Here is a 12919-nt window from a genome sequence, read left to right on the forward strand (position 1 = left end):
CCCCCTGGGGCACAACCAAATGTGGCGGGCACCAGGACAGATACCACAAATTCCTTCGTTATCATGTTAGTTGTTCCTGCACCCACCTAAGTGTGTGTCCATCATTTTACTTTTTATCCAATCCAGGGGTTTCCCTCCGCTTTGCTTTATCCCACCTCCTTAATCTTTTACCAATGCATTTCATGTAACCCACCTATGTTCCTCCTTTGATTGCAATGTATAAATACAAATGTGACCTGCCATTCTCCAAAGCATTATCTCAATTCCTTAAGGTTCTGTTTTCCTGGCAAATGTTGACAATTTGGCTCAAATAAACTCACAAAAATTCTTTACAGGTTTCAATGTGGTTTTTTTGTTTTTGTTTTGTTTTTGTTTTTTTTACATTAACACTGGTGTTCCCTTGTACATATGTACCTTTTGAAAAAGTCATTAGTCTGGCTGGCATGGCTCAGTGGTTGGGTGTTGACCTATGAACCAGGAGGTCATGGTTCAATTCCTGGTCGGGCACATAAACAGGATGAAGACTCTATCTGCAGGAGGTAGCTGATCAAGGCTTCCCTCTCATCATTGATGTTTCTCTCTTCCTCTCCCTCTCCATTCCAAAAATTAAAAAAAAAAAAAAAGGTAAAATAAAATAAAAAGGCATTATAATAACCCTGGTAGAATGGCTCAAATCATTGGGTCAATAGGAACCTCCATTTGAACTATTTTGAAAAAGAAGTCTCTGGGGTCTTAAAATATGTTCACCAGGGATGTGGTTATTTCTCAGATAAAATCTGCATTCTCATACCACCCCAGGGATTCACTAGTTTTACAATCTGGCCTCAGCTTCTTATCTACAGTGCAGGTCCCATAAATCACAGGCCACAGGCCAAATCTGGCTCCCCCCCTGCAGCTGTAAGGAAAGTTTTATTGAAGCCCAGCCACACCATTGTTCTCCTATTATCTGTGGCTGTTTTCATACCACAAGGGAGGAGCTGTAGAGATTATACAAGGATGGCCCGGTCTGAAAATCAGAAACCTTTACTATCTGGCCCTTTATGAGACACATTTGCCTACTCCTGATGTCTCACACGGCAATAAGAATGTCCTGATTTGCTCTTGAGATGAGATAACATACAAGGAAGAACCCCACATACAGCGTAGGTTCCAAGAAAAGGGACTAGGATCACTCAACAAACGTATCGATCTAAACCTTATTATATTCTGTGGGTTTTTTGTTGTGGTGGTTTGCTTGTTTCTCCTCTGTCTTTTCTATCCTCTCTCTAGCTTAGGCCATTCTGTAAAAAACAAAATATGAGCTTGGCTTCCTCTAAGGTGGATTAGACTAATCTGCCACCCCACGCACCTGCCTATTCAGGCAATTTCTATGGCTCCATTCATGCAGAGCATCGGAGTTTCTGCCCCATTGTGTGTGAACTTGTGCTCGATTCTACGGTTCTACTTGGAGGAAGCCCAAAGATCCCGCACGGATTTGTGTTCAACATTTACGTTTTTATTTAGAAATAATAAAATAAGACATAATATATAAAAATATGTACAATCCATGGTTTGTGCAGTACAATAGGAAGACTTTAGGTACAAAAGGACGGCAAACGGGAAAATAGGAACTATCGCGATTGTCCGAGGCCCAGCTTGTGCAACTCGCCGGAGACCAGAGCTGAACCCAGAGTCACCAGAAAAGAGATTCTAGTGAGGAGTGAGGGGATGGGAATGAATGCAACACTTTTTTTCCCACCTTAACATGAGTAGACACAGAGTGAAAAAGAACCCACTCTGCCAGTCAGGACAAGCTTCTTGCCTTTACCAAGTGGTTTTTACAACGTGAACTGACATTTGTTATTTGCAAGGGTAACATAATTTGGGGCAGGGGAGGGAGAGTTGGGAACAGCTCATGAAAGAAACATCAAGGTTTGGGATGGGAGTTTGTAGGGAAGAAAGGAAGCAAAGGGAGAAATAACGCATTGAGAGAATTTTTTTTTTAAGGTGAAAACTTTTTCCAGGAATTTGGAAAGGACTACAGTGCTATCGTGTGACATCTTTGAAATGTCTGATTCAAGTATACGTGTAGAGGGGTAGAAAACTATGCCTTTCTCCATAATCAAAATAGATTCACTTTGTCTACATTTTCTTTAAAAATAGGATAACCTAGAATCTATGCCTCCTTCCAAAAATATGATGCCCAGCCAGATGTGGGCAATGACTTCTTTAAAAGGGAGTGAGTCCTACGTGAATTCAGCGAGGGTTCGCTTGCAATAAAGAAGCAACACGCGTCCAAGAATGGACCCCAGACGTTCACGGGGTCTCTTCCATCTGCATCCTGGCGGCATGTGTGCACGAAGGAAGGAGGCCCAGGAGGGACAAATGTTTTGAAGGTAAAATGCAGCAAAACAATGTAGTGCATTACCTGTGTCTTGGCTCTTGACCACAAATAAAATAAAATAATAAAATAAAATAAAATAAAATAAAAGCCACTTAAAGCTTGTAACTGTTACAATACTAATAACTAGGAAAAAAGCTTTCAAATGAACAGCCCATGCTGAAATAAATAACCGAAGAACATAGCAATACAAACCTTATAAGGCTGGGAAGATATTTGTTAAAACCATGCTAACCGGTAGCATATAGGTACTAGCTCTCAGAAATTGCTGCACTGAAATCAGACTTTCCATGGCAATTTTTTTTCCCCTTTACAGACTTCTATTTACATTTGGCTTTAAATATGAAAATATCTGATAAATTTTATAAAATGTACACTTTTAAAAACATAGCTTCTGCAAAATTTTCTTGAAAAACAAAAAACAAACGACAAACAAACCTGTGTGCACCAGAAATGTTAGATTTTTTTTTTCTTCTCTATTTCAGAAAGAAGTTGAAAGATGTCCCTCCCTCGTTCCTGCCCCCTTGCCCACCCTCTTTGCAAATACCTCAATTCTTTCTTTAAGTGGCAGCTGTGTGTTGGGGAGGAACCTTCTCGGAGGTCAGCCCCACCCTCCACTGTATCTTCATTGAAAGTACATGTGACTGAATACTCTTTGGTTTGATTATTTTCCTTTGCAAAAATATCGAAATAGCAGCAGCGGAAGCCCTCGGTAGCCTCGTGTCCACGGCCAGACAGTTGCCTCTTTGGTTGTTTGTCTTGTCCACTCAGTCCCAGTTCCTCTAACTCTCTAGACAACTTCCCAAACCTGCCTCTCAATTTGGATTTCAAAACAGCATCCACATCTCTGTGTTGGTTCCCATGAAAAGAACACCACCGTCTTCAAACCCAAGGACTCTGAAGGCTGACCATGGCAGGTCTGGTGACCTCATTGCAGGCACTGCATTCAGATATGGCTGCTCAAGACCCACATCGATTCACAAATACAGGATTCTAGAACAAGCTTCTTTTTAATGGCATACAGGGATTTAACACCATGAGAGAGTTGGTTTTGAGACTCCAATTCAAAAGAAAAGTCAGTAACCCGGAATTCACAGATAGGGTACTTCAGACAAAAAAATAAAAAAAGAGTTCCGTGACTCAGCTAGATTGAGGGGAAAATGGGTAGCAAGTCAGGCACCCAGGCAGGAGAGGCTTCTGGGAATCCATGTCTCCTGCGGGGACAAGGATCAGCTCACGCTCAAGCATGAGTGTGCGTACAAAGGGCCATAACCCTTTAACCCATTATCTCCCTTACTCATGACTGTGTTTTATTTTGTATGGCTCTTGGTGACCCTAAAATACTGAGACAGTTTCATCCCTACCCTCTACCGTGAATATAAAGCCATGTTCCTCTCCCTCTTGGATACTTAAGCTGATGTGCTATATCCAAAGAGGTTCATCCACACCTTGGCCTTGGCCTCCGTAGCCCTCTCAGATGCTGTGGGACTCGCTCCAGACAGACTGGTCAGGAGGGACCACGCAGGGGGCTGCTAGTGGGGCATCTTTCCGAAGGCAAAGTCCATCTGGAACTATCCTGGCAGTCAGGGAGGGGTATTCAACTGCAAGGGTTTGAACTTAATTTACCTTCCACGTTAGGCGGCTCAGTTTTGAGAATGCCTACTGAATTCCACCAAGGTCTTATTTTATGGAATCCATTTTGGAATGTGCAAACAGGGAAAACCTGGAGCAAGCTCAGAGCACGGCACCATCTCTCACCTTATGCATTAGCCTGGCCAGCACTAGCTCGCAGGACAGAAGAGGTGTTTAGTGTGTGTCTTGTGTGAGAACTTCCCTTTCCCTTTCTTCTCCCTCCTTTAATACAAAAATCACATGAAAGAACAACATTTTAAAAGCACTATGCTCCCTACCTAGACTCTATGTGTGTGATGTCCTATTTTCTGGAGGGCAGTTCAAGGTCTCGCTGAGGTTCAAAGTCATTGTCTGTTGATTTCAAGGCAGCTCTGGAGCTTTCCTTCCTTTTTAGTATAAGCTCCACTGTGCAAAAATGTGCATTATCTTTGGTATTCGTTTTAGGTAGTCCAACTTAAAATTTGAGATAACCCATTAACATCATGAAGAAAAAAAATAAAAAACCAACCCGGAGGCTACCATTTGGCTAGCGTTACATAATGCCCTTATGTAACCAGAGGAGAGAGAGAGAGAGAGAGAAAAAAAAAAAAAATCAATTCTAGCAAACAAATTACTGGCCTCAAAAAATCAGGCTCTTGTTTTGGCACTTTGAAGCGCATATCATGAGCTTTCAACCAAGTTCAATACTGACTTTTAAGTTACACTAAAGAAAAACTACACTGCAACAAAAATATAATTTGTGTTCATGTAGTTAGCAGCTTTTTGAGATTAAGGCAGAGTCTTGCCTTTGTTATGCCATTAAAAACATTCTTGTTCCCCAAAGAGAAGCATTCTGGATAAGTCCAATACCCAACCAAGGCTTGCCTGCAAGTTCAAGTCTTATAAAAACACAAAACAAAACAGAACACCCCATAACTTATTCTACAACATGTCTATGTGCCGTCGGGTCATGGGGAGGCGTGTTGAGTGTGTTCCGTCCATCTCTGAGCTGAGAGTCTTCCTCTGAAGCCACCAGGCTAGCCTCAGTCCCTGGTGGCCACTTGCCTTGACCCACCTCTCCGCCAGTACCGTCGTCTGAATCACTGTTTGGGGCCTTTGACCAACAGACTGTGTTTGAACGTAACTATTCCAGAGAAGGAATCCGTCAGTCATATCTCTGATTCTCGCCGTAAGGGCCTGGGCTCTAGAGGTACGCTTGCCTGGTTGTGAAGGTCTAGGTCAGGGGGCGTGTCCGTACTTGTGCTTTCTGGGACGCCATTGTCACTGTCGTCTTCCTCTTTGCTAGTGAGGGCAACTTCATTTTCATAGCAAAATGAGTTTGCATTGGAGAGGATATATTTCTTTTCTGCTAAGTCTCTGGCGCTGCACAGGGGCGTGTTGGGGACTTCGTAAGTCTTGTGGAACCTGGAATAGTCCACTTTGTAGTAATGTTTCTCCTCAAAGAGGACGGGCTCGTAGCGGTGGCCCCAGAGGATTTCGTTGGCCAGATACGAGCTTCGGCACTGGGTGGTCATGGCCGTGGCCTCCACCATGCCTTCCAGGATCACAACAATTTCAAAGTCTGCATTGTCAATGTCCTGTTTGCTCAAGTCATAGAAGGGGCTGTCTTCATCGATTTCGTGGACTATGGTGATCGGGGACACCAGGAATATACGATCGATTCCACTGTCAAACCCAACGTTGATATCTATCTGATCCAGGGGGATGTACTCCCCTTCGGAAGTAATTCTGGATTTGAGGAGCTGGGCTCGCACATGAGCCTCCACCAGGTGGCTCTTCCGAAGATTGCCCACCCGCCACATCAGACACAGCTTGCCATCTCTCATGGCGATCACGGCGTTGTGACTGAAGACAAGAGTCTCGTTTCTCTTCTTGGGTTTGGCCATCTTGGCCATGACTGCGCCGATGATGAAGGCGTCGATGATGCAGCCCACGATGGACTGGAACACCACCATGAACACAGCGATCGGGCACTCGTCCGTGACGCACCGGAAGCCATAGCCGATGGTGGTCTGGGTCTCGATGGAGAAGAGGAAGGCGGCCGTGAAGCTCTTGACCTCAGACACGCAAGCTTTGCTCTCCTTCGTGGCATCCAGATCCCCATGGAGCAGAGCTATCAACCAGAACACGCAGCCGAAAAACAGCCACGAGAGCACGAAGGCCAGGCAGAAGATAACCAGCATCCACCGCCAGCGGATGTCCACGCACGTGGTGAAGATGTCCGCGAGGTACCGTTGTCCCTTCTCCCCCACGTTGATGAACTGGACGTTGCAGTGGCCGTCCTTCTTCACGAAGCGGCTCCGGCACTGCTGCCGGGTGTGGACTTTGCTCTTCCCGTTGCCAAAGCCGTTTGCAACCGCCATGGTGGCCAGCTTCATGCCGTCCTCTTCGGAAGACACGATGCTGTAGCGGTTGGTCCGCACGCTGCCCATCGCTTCTGCCGTGGACGCCAGCGCTTCTGCTTTGGAAAACAGTCTGAGTTTTTGCAAAAACCTTTGGAGAAACAGTTTTGAATGCTCAGTGAGTTCACACACCGGGAAAAAAAAGTAAAAGAAGGAGAGATGGGGGGTCTCCAGGAGCCTTGAAGTTCTATCAAGGTCTGTCTACGGACATGCAGAGTTACCTTAGTAACTCAGCTGACATCCAGAGGACAGGTCCTGCCAAAGACAGAGAGAGCATTCATTACAAGAGAAGTCATTATTAAGGGCTCTACGCCCTGAGGCAACATTTCCAGCAAGTCACAGAGTCAGATATAGATGAATAGACCCTACATTGAATCATTGGATTTTTAATTCCTTGTGCCCTAAAAGATGGTTTTAACTTCTTTTAAAAGCATAAAATCAAGTCTTTCCATCAAAACTTCAGGTCCTTTTCCTCCTATTTTTTTTTTTTTTTTTTTTTTGCAAGCAGTCTAAAATATTCTATTTTCTGGATCTACCTCACCCCTCTCATTCTCTTCTTTGGCTTTCTCTACTTGCAAGGTATCAAGCAGCAGAAGGACTTCCTAACGCCAAGGTGGATCGTGCAGCTTTAAGAACGTGGACATGTCTAGAGAACATTCCATAGGCATGCAGAATGTTAATGGGAACTGAGTTGCAGGTGCATTAGGGGAGACAATGACAAGGCTGAAATCAGAAGGCTTATTCTGTTTAAATGATGCAACTCAGCAGGCAGTCCTTAAAAGCTATCTGACATGGATCCCACTTCCTGGAGACTGTGTGGGCCGGCTCCATCGGTCCACACACTTCAAGCTGCCACCATGCAGCAATGCCCCACACCACCTCCGTGAATGCAAGGGATTCTCACTGGAAGACGCACATTTGCTCTGGGGGCCAACGAGAGATGGCTCTGTTGCCTAGCAATCGGTCCTGAAACTCCCCGGAGATGGGACTGCCGTGTGCAATGACTGGCTCGGAAGCAAGCACCTTGGTGCCAGAGGACCGGGTCTTTAGAGGATTGAGATAAGGCAGGAACTCATTTCATGCGAGGCCAATGCTGTGTTTTCCCAAACAGAGGCCGCGTTGAAGGAACAGATCATAAATGCCAGCTCACTTTCACTTCCACGCGCCGTTGTTTGCTAGATGTTCCTATGGAGAAGGCACCCACCTCTACGTAATGTGAGCAAACAGGCGTTCTCCGCTCTCTCCCCTCGCCTTGTCCTGTCCTGGGGACAAGCTCCCGGTGGACTACAACTTTCCTTCCTGGCTCCAAAGGCACTGTTTTTCCCCTCCCCTACTTGACAAATGCCTGCGCAGAAGTCGAGGGTGTTGTCTTGATCGAATAGAAATGATTGCAGCATGGAGCTAGCACATAAACACGGACCTACTCTATCTGCTGGATTAAAGGGGGACAGGGAACAACAGCTTAAAAAGATCAGGGATCCACTGAGTCTTTCTCCCTCCAAAGCCCATGAAGGGTAAGCAGTGAACGAATCCAGCCGCCGCCAAGCCACCTGCACACGGGCAAAGCATGCCGCTTGCCTTGCTGCCTCGCAGCCCCTTGCAGAGAGGCTCGGTGCACTGTCTTTGAAAACTGCCTTGCTACCGTCTTCTCCCCGCTCCCTCTTCATCCAAGTTATTATGCAAGAATGTGCCCCAACACATTTTTCCCGAGATTAGTCATCTGTGAAAATTGCAATGTGTGTTACATTTTGGCAGCTTTTGACACCTAAGTGATGCCCGATTTAAAAGTGTCTTTGAATCACTTTCTAAAAAGAAGTTACTGTGCCTTCCCAGTCTTCCACCTGCTTCAATGTTTTGTCTGCTTCCCTGCGAGGTTTGTACTCGGACAAACGGAACAAGACAAGACTCCTGCTCCTCGGGGTTCTAGATCCCGGGCATGGGAAGGACTTTGTTTAACAGGGACCTCGGCTGATGGGGCTCAGGTGTTATGGCCACGCATTTCTGCACAAAACCAGATAGAGGTGATGTGACACCAAATACAGGTGTATCTCCCCCTTGCCCTCCCCTCCCCCCCGAAAAAAAAGAGTGAGGAAGAGGCATCATCTAAATAGTACGTGTATCCTGAAGTTCTGATTGACTTTGGAATCCTATAACTGACACCAAGAAATTCCCTTTTCCTGATTCAAAAGAATCCTTCCGTCAGAGTGTCTGACTGACTTCTGCACCTTTCCAGAAGAAAGCATAACACCATAGGAAATCTACAGGCTGTATTACAACTTGCCAAAACTCTCGACCCCAGGACATTGGTCTGAATTCCACAAAACACACACCTCCAGCTTCCTCTGAATAGCTTTCCGCATCAAGGCCCTCAACGAGAGCCTGGATAGAGGGACTGTTACTGTCCTGTTTCCATTGCTAATGACAGAACGTGTGCCACCTGAAGCACATCATTTACAAATCTGACCATTCTGCCTGAAAATGGAAAAAAAATATATAGTTGGGAGGTAAAATGGAAACTTTTGTCACTGAATAGATAGGCTCCAAAACAGATGCATGTGTACGTATGTGTGCACACACAAAAGATGCATTTAGACTTGGTGCAGCTAATGCCATAGCAACAATCTAGAACCTTCCAGAATCTGGTAGGTCCACTGTGAGGAATGGCTTTCCTACCAACCACCCCGCACACCCAGTGGCTTTGGGCCAGCAGAGAGTTTCCTGGCTCCTCCTCTTTCACCCCAAATCACTAATTCATGAGCATCTGGGAAAACTTCCATTAGGAGCAGGGCTTCTGGGCAGTGGTTTAAGGATAGATTCAGATTAATCCTGTGAGAAAGAATCGATGAAGAGCAGCTGAGAACACTATGTGACTCCTGAGTTGGGAACAAGGCAGGAGAATCGATCCCTGATCGGGTGAACCACGTGTGAATCCTCCCTCCAGCCTAAATATGTAAGGGGCCGATGGCAGTTTGAAAGACACACGTCATCATTTCACCCAGGCTATCCCCGATGAGGTAGAAAATGTTTCTGGGAAATGGAGAGGCTGCATGTGGAGCTGTTCATGGTAAGACTATTTATAGGCTGAGCCAAAATTAAGCATAAGCAATGGAAAAAGAGAGTTCAGCGCTTCAGTCTTAGGTAGATGTGAAGGGAGGGAGAGCTATGGATTAAAGAAAAGGAAAAGATCAAGGAGATAACATCAGGAATGACCCCAAATCATGTTAGCCGATAGGAAGTATTTCCGACATGGACCCTAAGACCAGAAAATGCGACTGTGAACAATCAACAAGAGTAAATGTGTCCCATCCAGTGGCCATGGTGCAGTGAAGGAGAACGTTCCTGAGGATGGGCACTGAGGGTCATAAAGGAGGGTGAGCTGGGCTCAGAGAGAGGCCCGCTAATGAGTGTTTAGAATAGCTATTCCCCAGCTGACGCCATATAGACCAGCCCGACTGTGCTCTAAGGCACATGTTGCTATGTGAGCACAAGTGCTAGCAAGGCAACCTCCGTGAAGCTCAGTAAACAGAGGGAAGGAAGGGCAGGGAGGGGGGAGCGAGGGGGACACCCACTTCTTTACGTGACCACTCCGACACGGACACCCAACAATGCACGGAGCATCACTCAGCATGTGCCAATGCTGAAAAACATACAGGTTTAATACACAGGAAAACACGCTACAGAAACCCTGAACACAGGCCATCTGTTGAGGTAAAGATGTGGTCAATCTTTCATGCTACTGAAAAGTCATACAAGGACTCCACAGCTAATGGGAGATCCGACAACTGGAGAGAGTCTCAAGGAAGTAGAAATGGTGTGGATTGTTTTTTTATTTTTTTAATGCCAAATTCACAAGAGTTTAAAACAGATCTTCCTAGGGACACCCATAGCATCAAAGAAAGTGCCAACAAACATGGGAGAGGGGAGGGAGGAGCTGAAGGCAAAGTGAAATGACCTTGAACTCGACTCTCACCCCTCCCACAGCCCTTGATGTCACACCTCTGACCCCTGACCTTGGAGATTTTTTTCCAGATAATGGCAAATATAAATAAAACACTACGGGGGCAGGGGGTGGAAGTGAGCAGGAAAAAGCTAACAAGTGCACGGGTAACACAACGGACAGCAGACATACAACAGCGGTGAGAGAAAACCGAACTGCCTCTAGATTATGCATGTGAAAATAGAAGGCAATATGCATTCTTTGCATACCCCAAACATGTCTTCAAATCGTGCCTGATTTCCTATCAGGTGAAGGCAAAGTCTGCGTTGGTGAGACGCCCCAGGATTCACAGCCCTGTCCTGGTTACCCTCCTACTGATCCGCTGGCTGAGGCACAGACATCAATCACACTGCCAGTCTCCCATCTCTCCTTTTCCCCAAATGTCACGATCCGTCTGTTATGATGCAATCTCTTTGCAGAAAAAGTCGTTTCCCCCTCTGGCCTCCCCAGAAACCACGCTGTCTTCCACGGAGGTAACAGCATTATTATTATTATCATTATTAATTACTTTATTATTAAGAATTACAAGTTGCTCAGGGGAAAGCGACATAATAGTGTGAGAGCTTTGCCGGCTGTAGGCTCCATTCCAACTCGGGCTGCCTCTCTCTCCCCAGCAAAGCAACTTTGGGACGCTAGCTCCGTGTGGAGCTGGACTCTCTACTTGAAACAATGACCAAGAAAGCACATAAAAAGATCAAGGGTCCGGACTACCGCGGAGCACCCAGATCGGCCTCGGTCTGAGACCAGTACCCCAGTCACCCTATCTATCCCCTCGCCCCTGTTTTCCCCCCTTAGAGGGACTCTCCAACGCCAGCTCCCTCGCCCCTGCCTCCAAACTCCGTATCTCGGTACAGCTGGTGCATTGGAAGTTATGAGCACAAACAGATGCTGCAGAGAAATGTTTCGATTGCTCAACTGTTCCAAGCGCGGCTCAGTATTTTTAGATCTGGGATGTTCTGGGGCGGCACACAAACTCTATAGGCATGCTCGGGGGCTCGGAGGGAGCGTGGGTGCGCGCCGCTGCAGCTGACAGCTGGGCACCTCTGGGGCCGCGGGGCAGGGGAAGGAAGCGCCGGGGACCAGGCAGCCCCAGCCCGAGTCCGCACTCCCCGGGGCACGCATGCGGGGGAAGAAAACACACAGCAGCCCTTACCTGTTGCAGGCGCAGGAGCATGGGGACATGGAGCGGACGGAGGGGGGCACAGAGGCATGTAAAATCCGGTGGTTTTGTAAGAGCGAGGGCGCCGAAGCAAACCCGAATTCCCAAGACCCAGCTCGCGGGGCAGGCTGCGCGCTGGCCAGGGCTCCAGTGCGCTCTGCAACATCCTGGGCTCTTTTGAGGCGGCCCACGAGATACCGGCGGCCCGGCCCCGCCCCCGGCCGCCGCTGGCCAATCGCAGCGCGCCTGGCCGCGCGTCCCGCCCCCCCGGTCCCCGCCGCGGGGCGGGGAGGATGGTGCACCCGCCGCCGGGCGCTGCCAGCGGGGAGAACCTGCCGGGCTGGGCTCCCGCCGCCTCCGGCCTCCCAGCCCGGCCCCGGAGGCCGCCCCGGCTGGAGGGACTTGCGCCCCGGCTTGGACGGCAGCAGCAGGTGGGAAGCTCGGCTTCCGGGCTTCGGCGGCTGCCTAATTGCAGCCTGGCCTTGGGCAAAGTTTCCTACCCTCCTCCCCCGAGCCCCACACTTCCCCTTTTCTAGCCTGGGCGGCGGCGGCGGCTGGGCTGTGCGTGCCCCTCCAGGGACCAGCACCTCGCCAATGCCAGGGCGAAATGTTGGCAGCAGCCGGGGAGGGTTGCATTTCAGCCCGAGCGCGTCCCCCGCGCTCCCCCCTCTCCCAAGCACCCCGAATGAATCCGCAGCAGAATCTGCACCCTGGGCGGAGGAGCCAAGCACGAAATGGGGAAAAGAAAGGGGCCGGGATCCCCGCAAATCCCGCAGGGTTTAGACGCGCGCAAAGTGTTGCAACCGCACAGCCGCCGGGCTCCTGCGAGCGCACCGTTCGCCGGTTACTTACAAAGCGCCCCGGCTCCTCCGCGGGGCGAAGGGCGCGTTCCCTCTCGCGTTGTCCTCCCTCGATCTCGTTCTCCACCACCACCGCCGCCTGACACGCTCTGCTGATCTAAAATCAGAGCAATTAGACAGTAATGAATTCTCTGGAACAGCAACTCCTACAGACACTGGAGCTCTGCCCTCGCACCAGCGCCTCATTCCCAGCCTTCGTTCCCAGCAACCAGGCGAGAGGGTGCAGACCCTGGGAAGCCCGCGTCAGGTTCAATGTTCACTGCATCTGCATCCTGGAACCTCTCAGATTGACTGTGTGTGTGTGTGTGTGTGTGTGTGCGTGACAAACAGCAGGTTGCATAATATAGTGAGTGGTCCTTTCTGAACACCCGAGCTTGAAACCCCTCCGTGTGTTTCGTGTTCATTGCCTCCAGCGATGAAGTCAATCTTTTGTGCAGCAGTATATTTTCTCCTCTAAAAGGCCTCTCAGAGTCGCCAAACTACTTCAAC

General features: G+C 48.3%; 2 protein-coding genes across 3 annotated transcripts in view; both read right to left on the bottom strand.

Moving 5' to 3' along the window:
• KCNJ16 (potassium inwardly rectifying channel subfamily J member 16) overlaps positions 1 to 12919 on the bottom strand; it is a 365449-nt gene that overhangs the window by 234037 nt on the left and 118493 nt on the right. The window contains exon 2 of the transcript XR_014793011.1: positions 12423 to 12527. The gene's annotated coding sequence lies outside the window, so the exon portion shown is untranslated. The remainder of the gene's footprint in view (positions 1 to 12422; positions 12528 to 12919) is intronic.
• Positions 1480 to 11757, bottom strand: KCNJ2 (potassium inwardly rectifying channel subfamily J member 2). 2 transcript variants are annotated; one of them, XM_084862370.1, is made up of 2 exons: positions 11565 to 11757; positions 1480 to 6505 (listed from the first exon to the last, which is right to left on the bottom strand). In XM_084862370.1, the coding sequence occupies exons 1-2, from the start codon at positions 11591 to 11593 to the stop codon at positions 5161 to 5163; spliced, it is 1374 nt and encodes a 457-aa protein (XP_084718496.1). In that variant the 5' UTR covers positions 11594 to 11757; the 3' UTR covers positions 1480 to 5160. The 2 variants fall into 2 exon arrangements, with proteins under 2 accessions (XP_084718496.1, XP_084718497.1); XM_084862371.1 differs by having other exon boundaries at positions 1480 to 6669.

The sequence above is a fragment of the Pipistrellus hanaki genome (genome assembly GCF_964339955.1).
Source record: "Pipistrellus hanaki genome assembly, chromosome: 16".
Taxonomy (NCBI): Eukaryota; Metazoa; Chordata; class Mammalia; order Chiroptera; family Vespertilionidae; genus Pipistrellus; species Pipistrellus hanaki.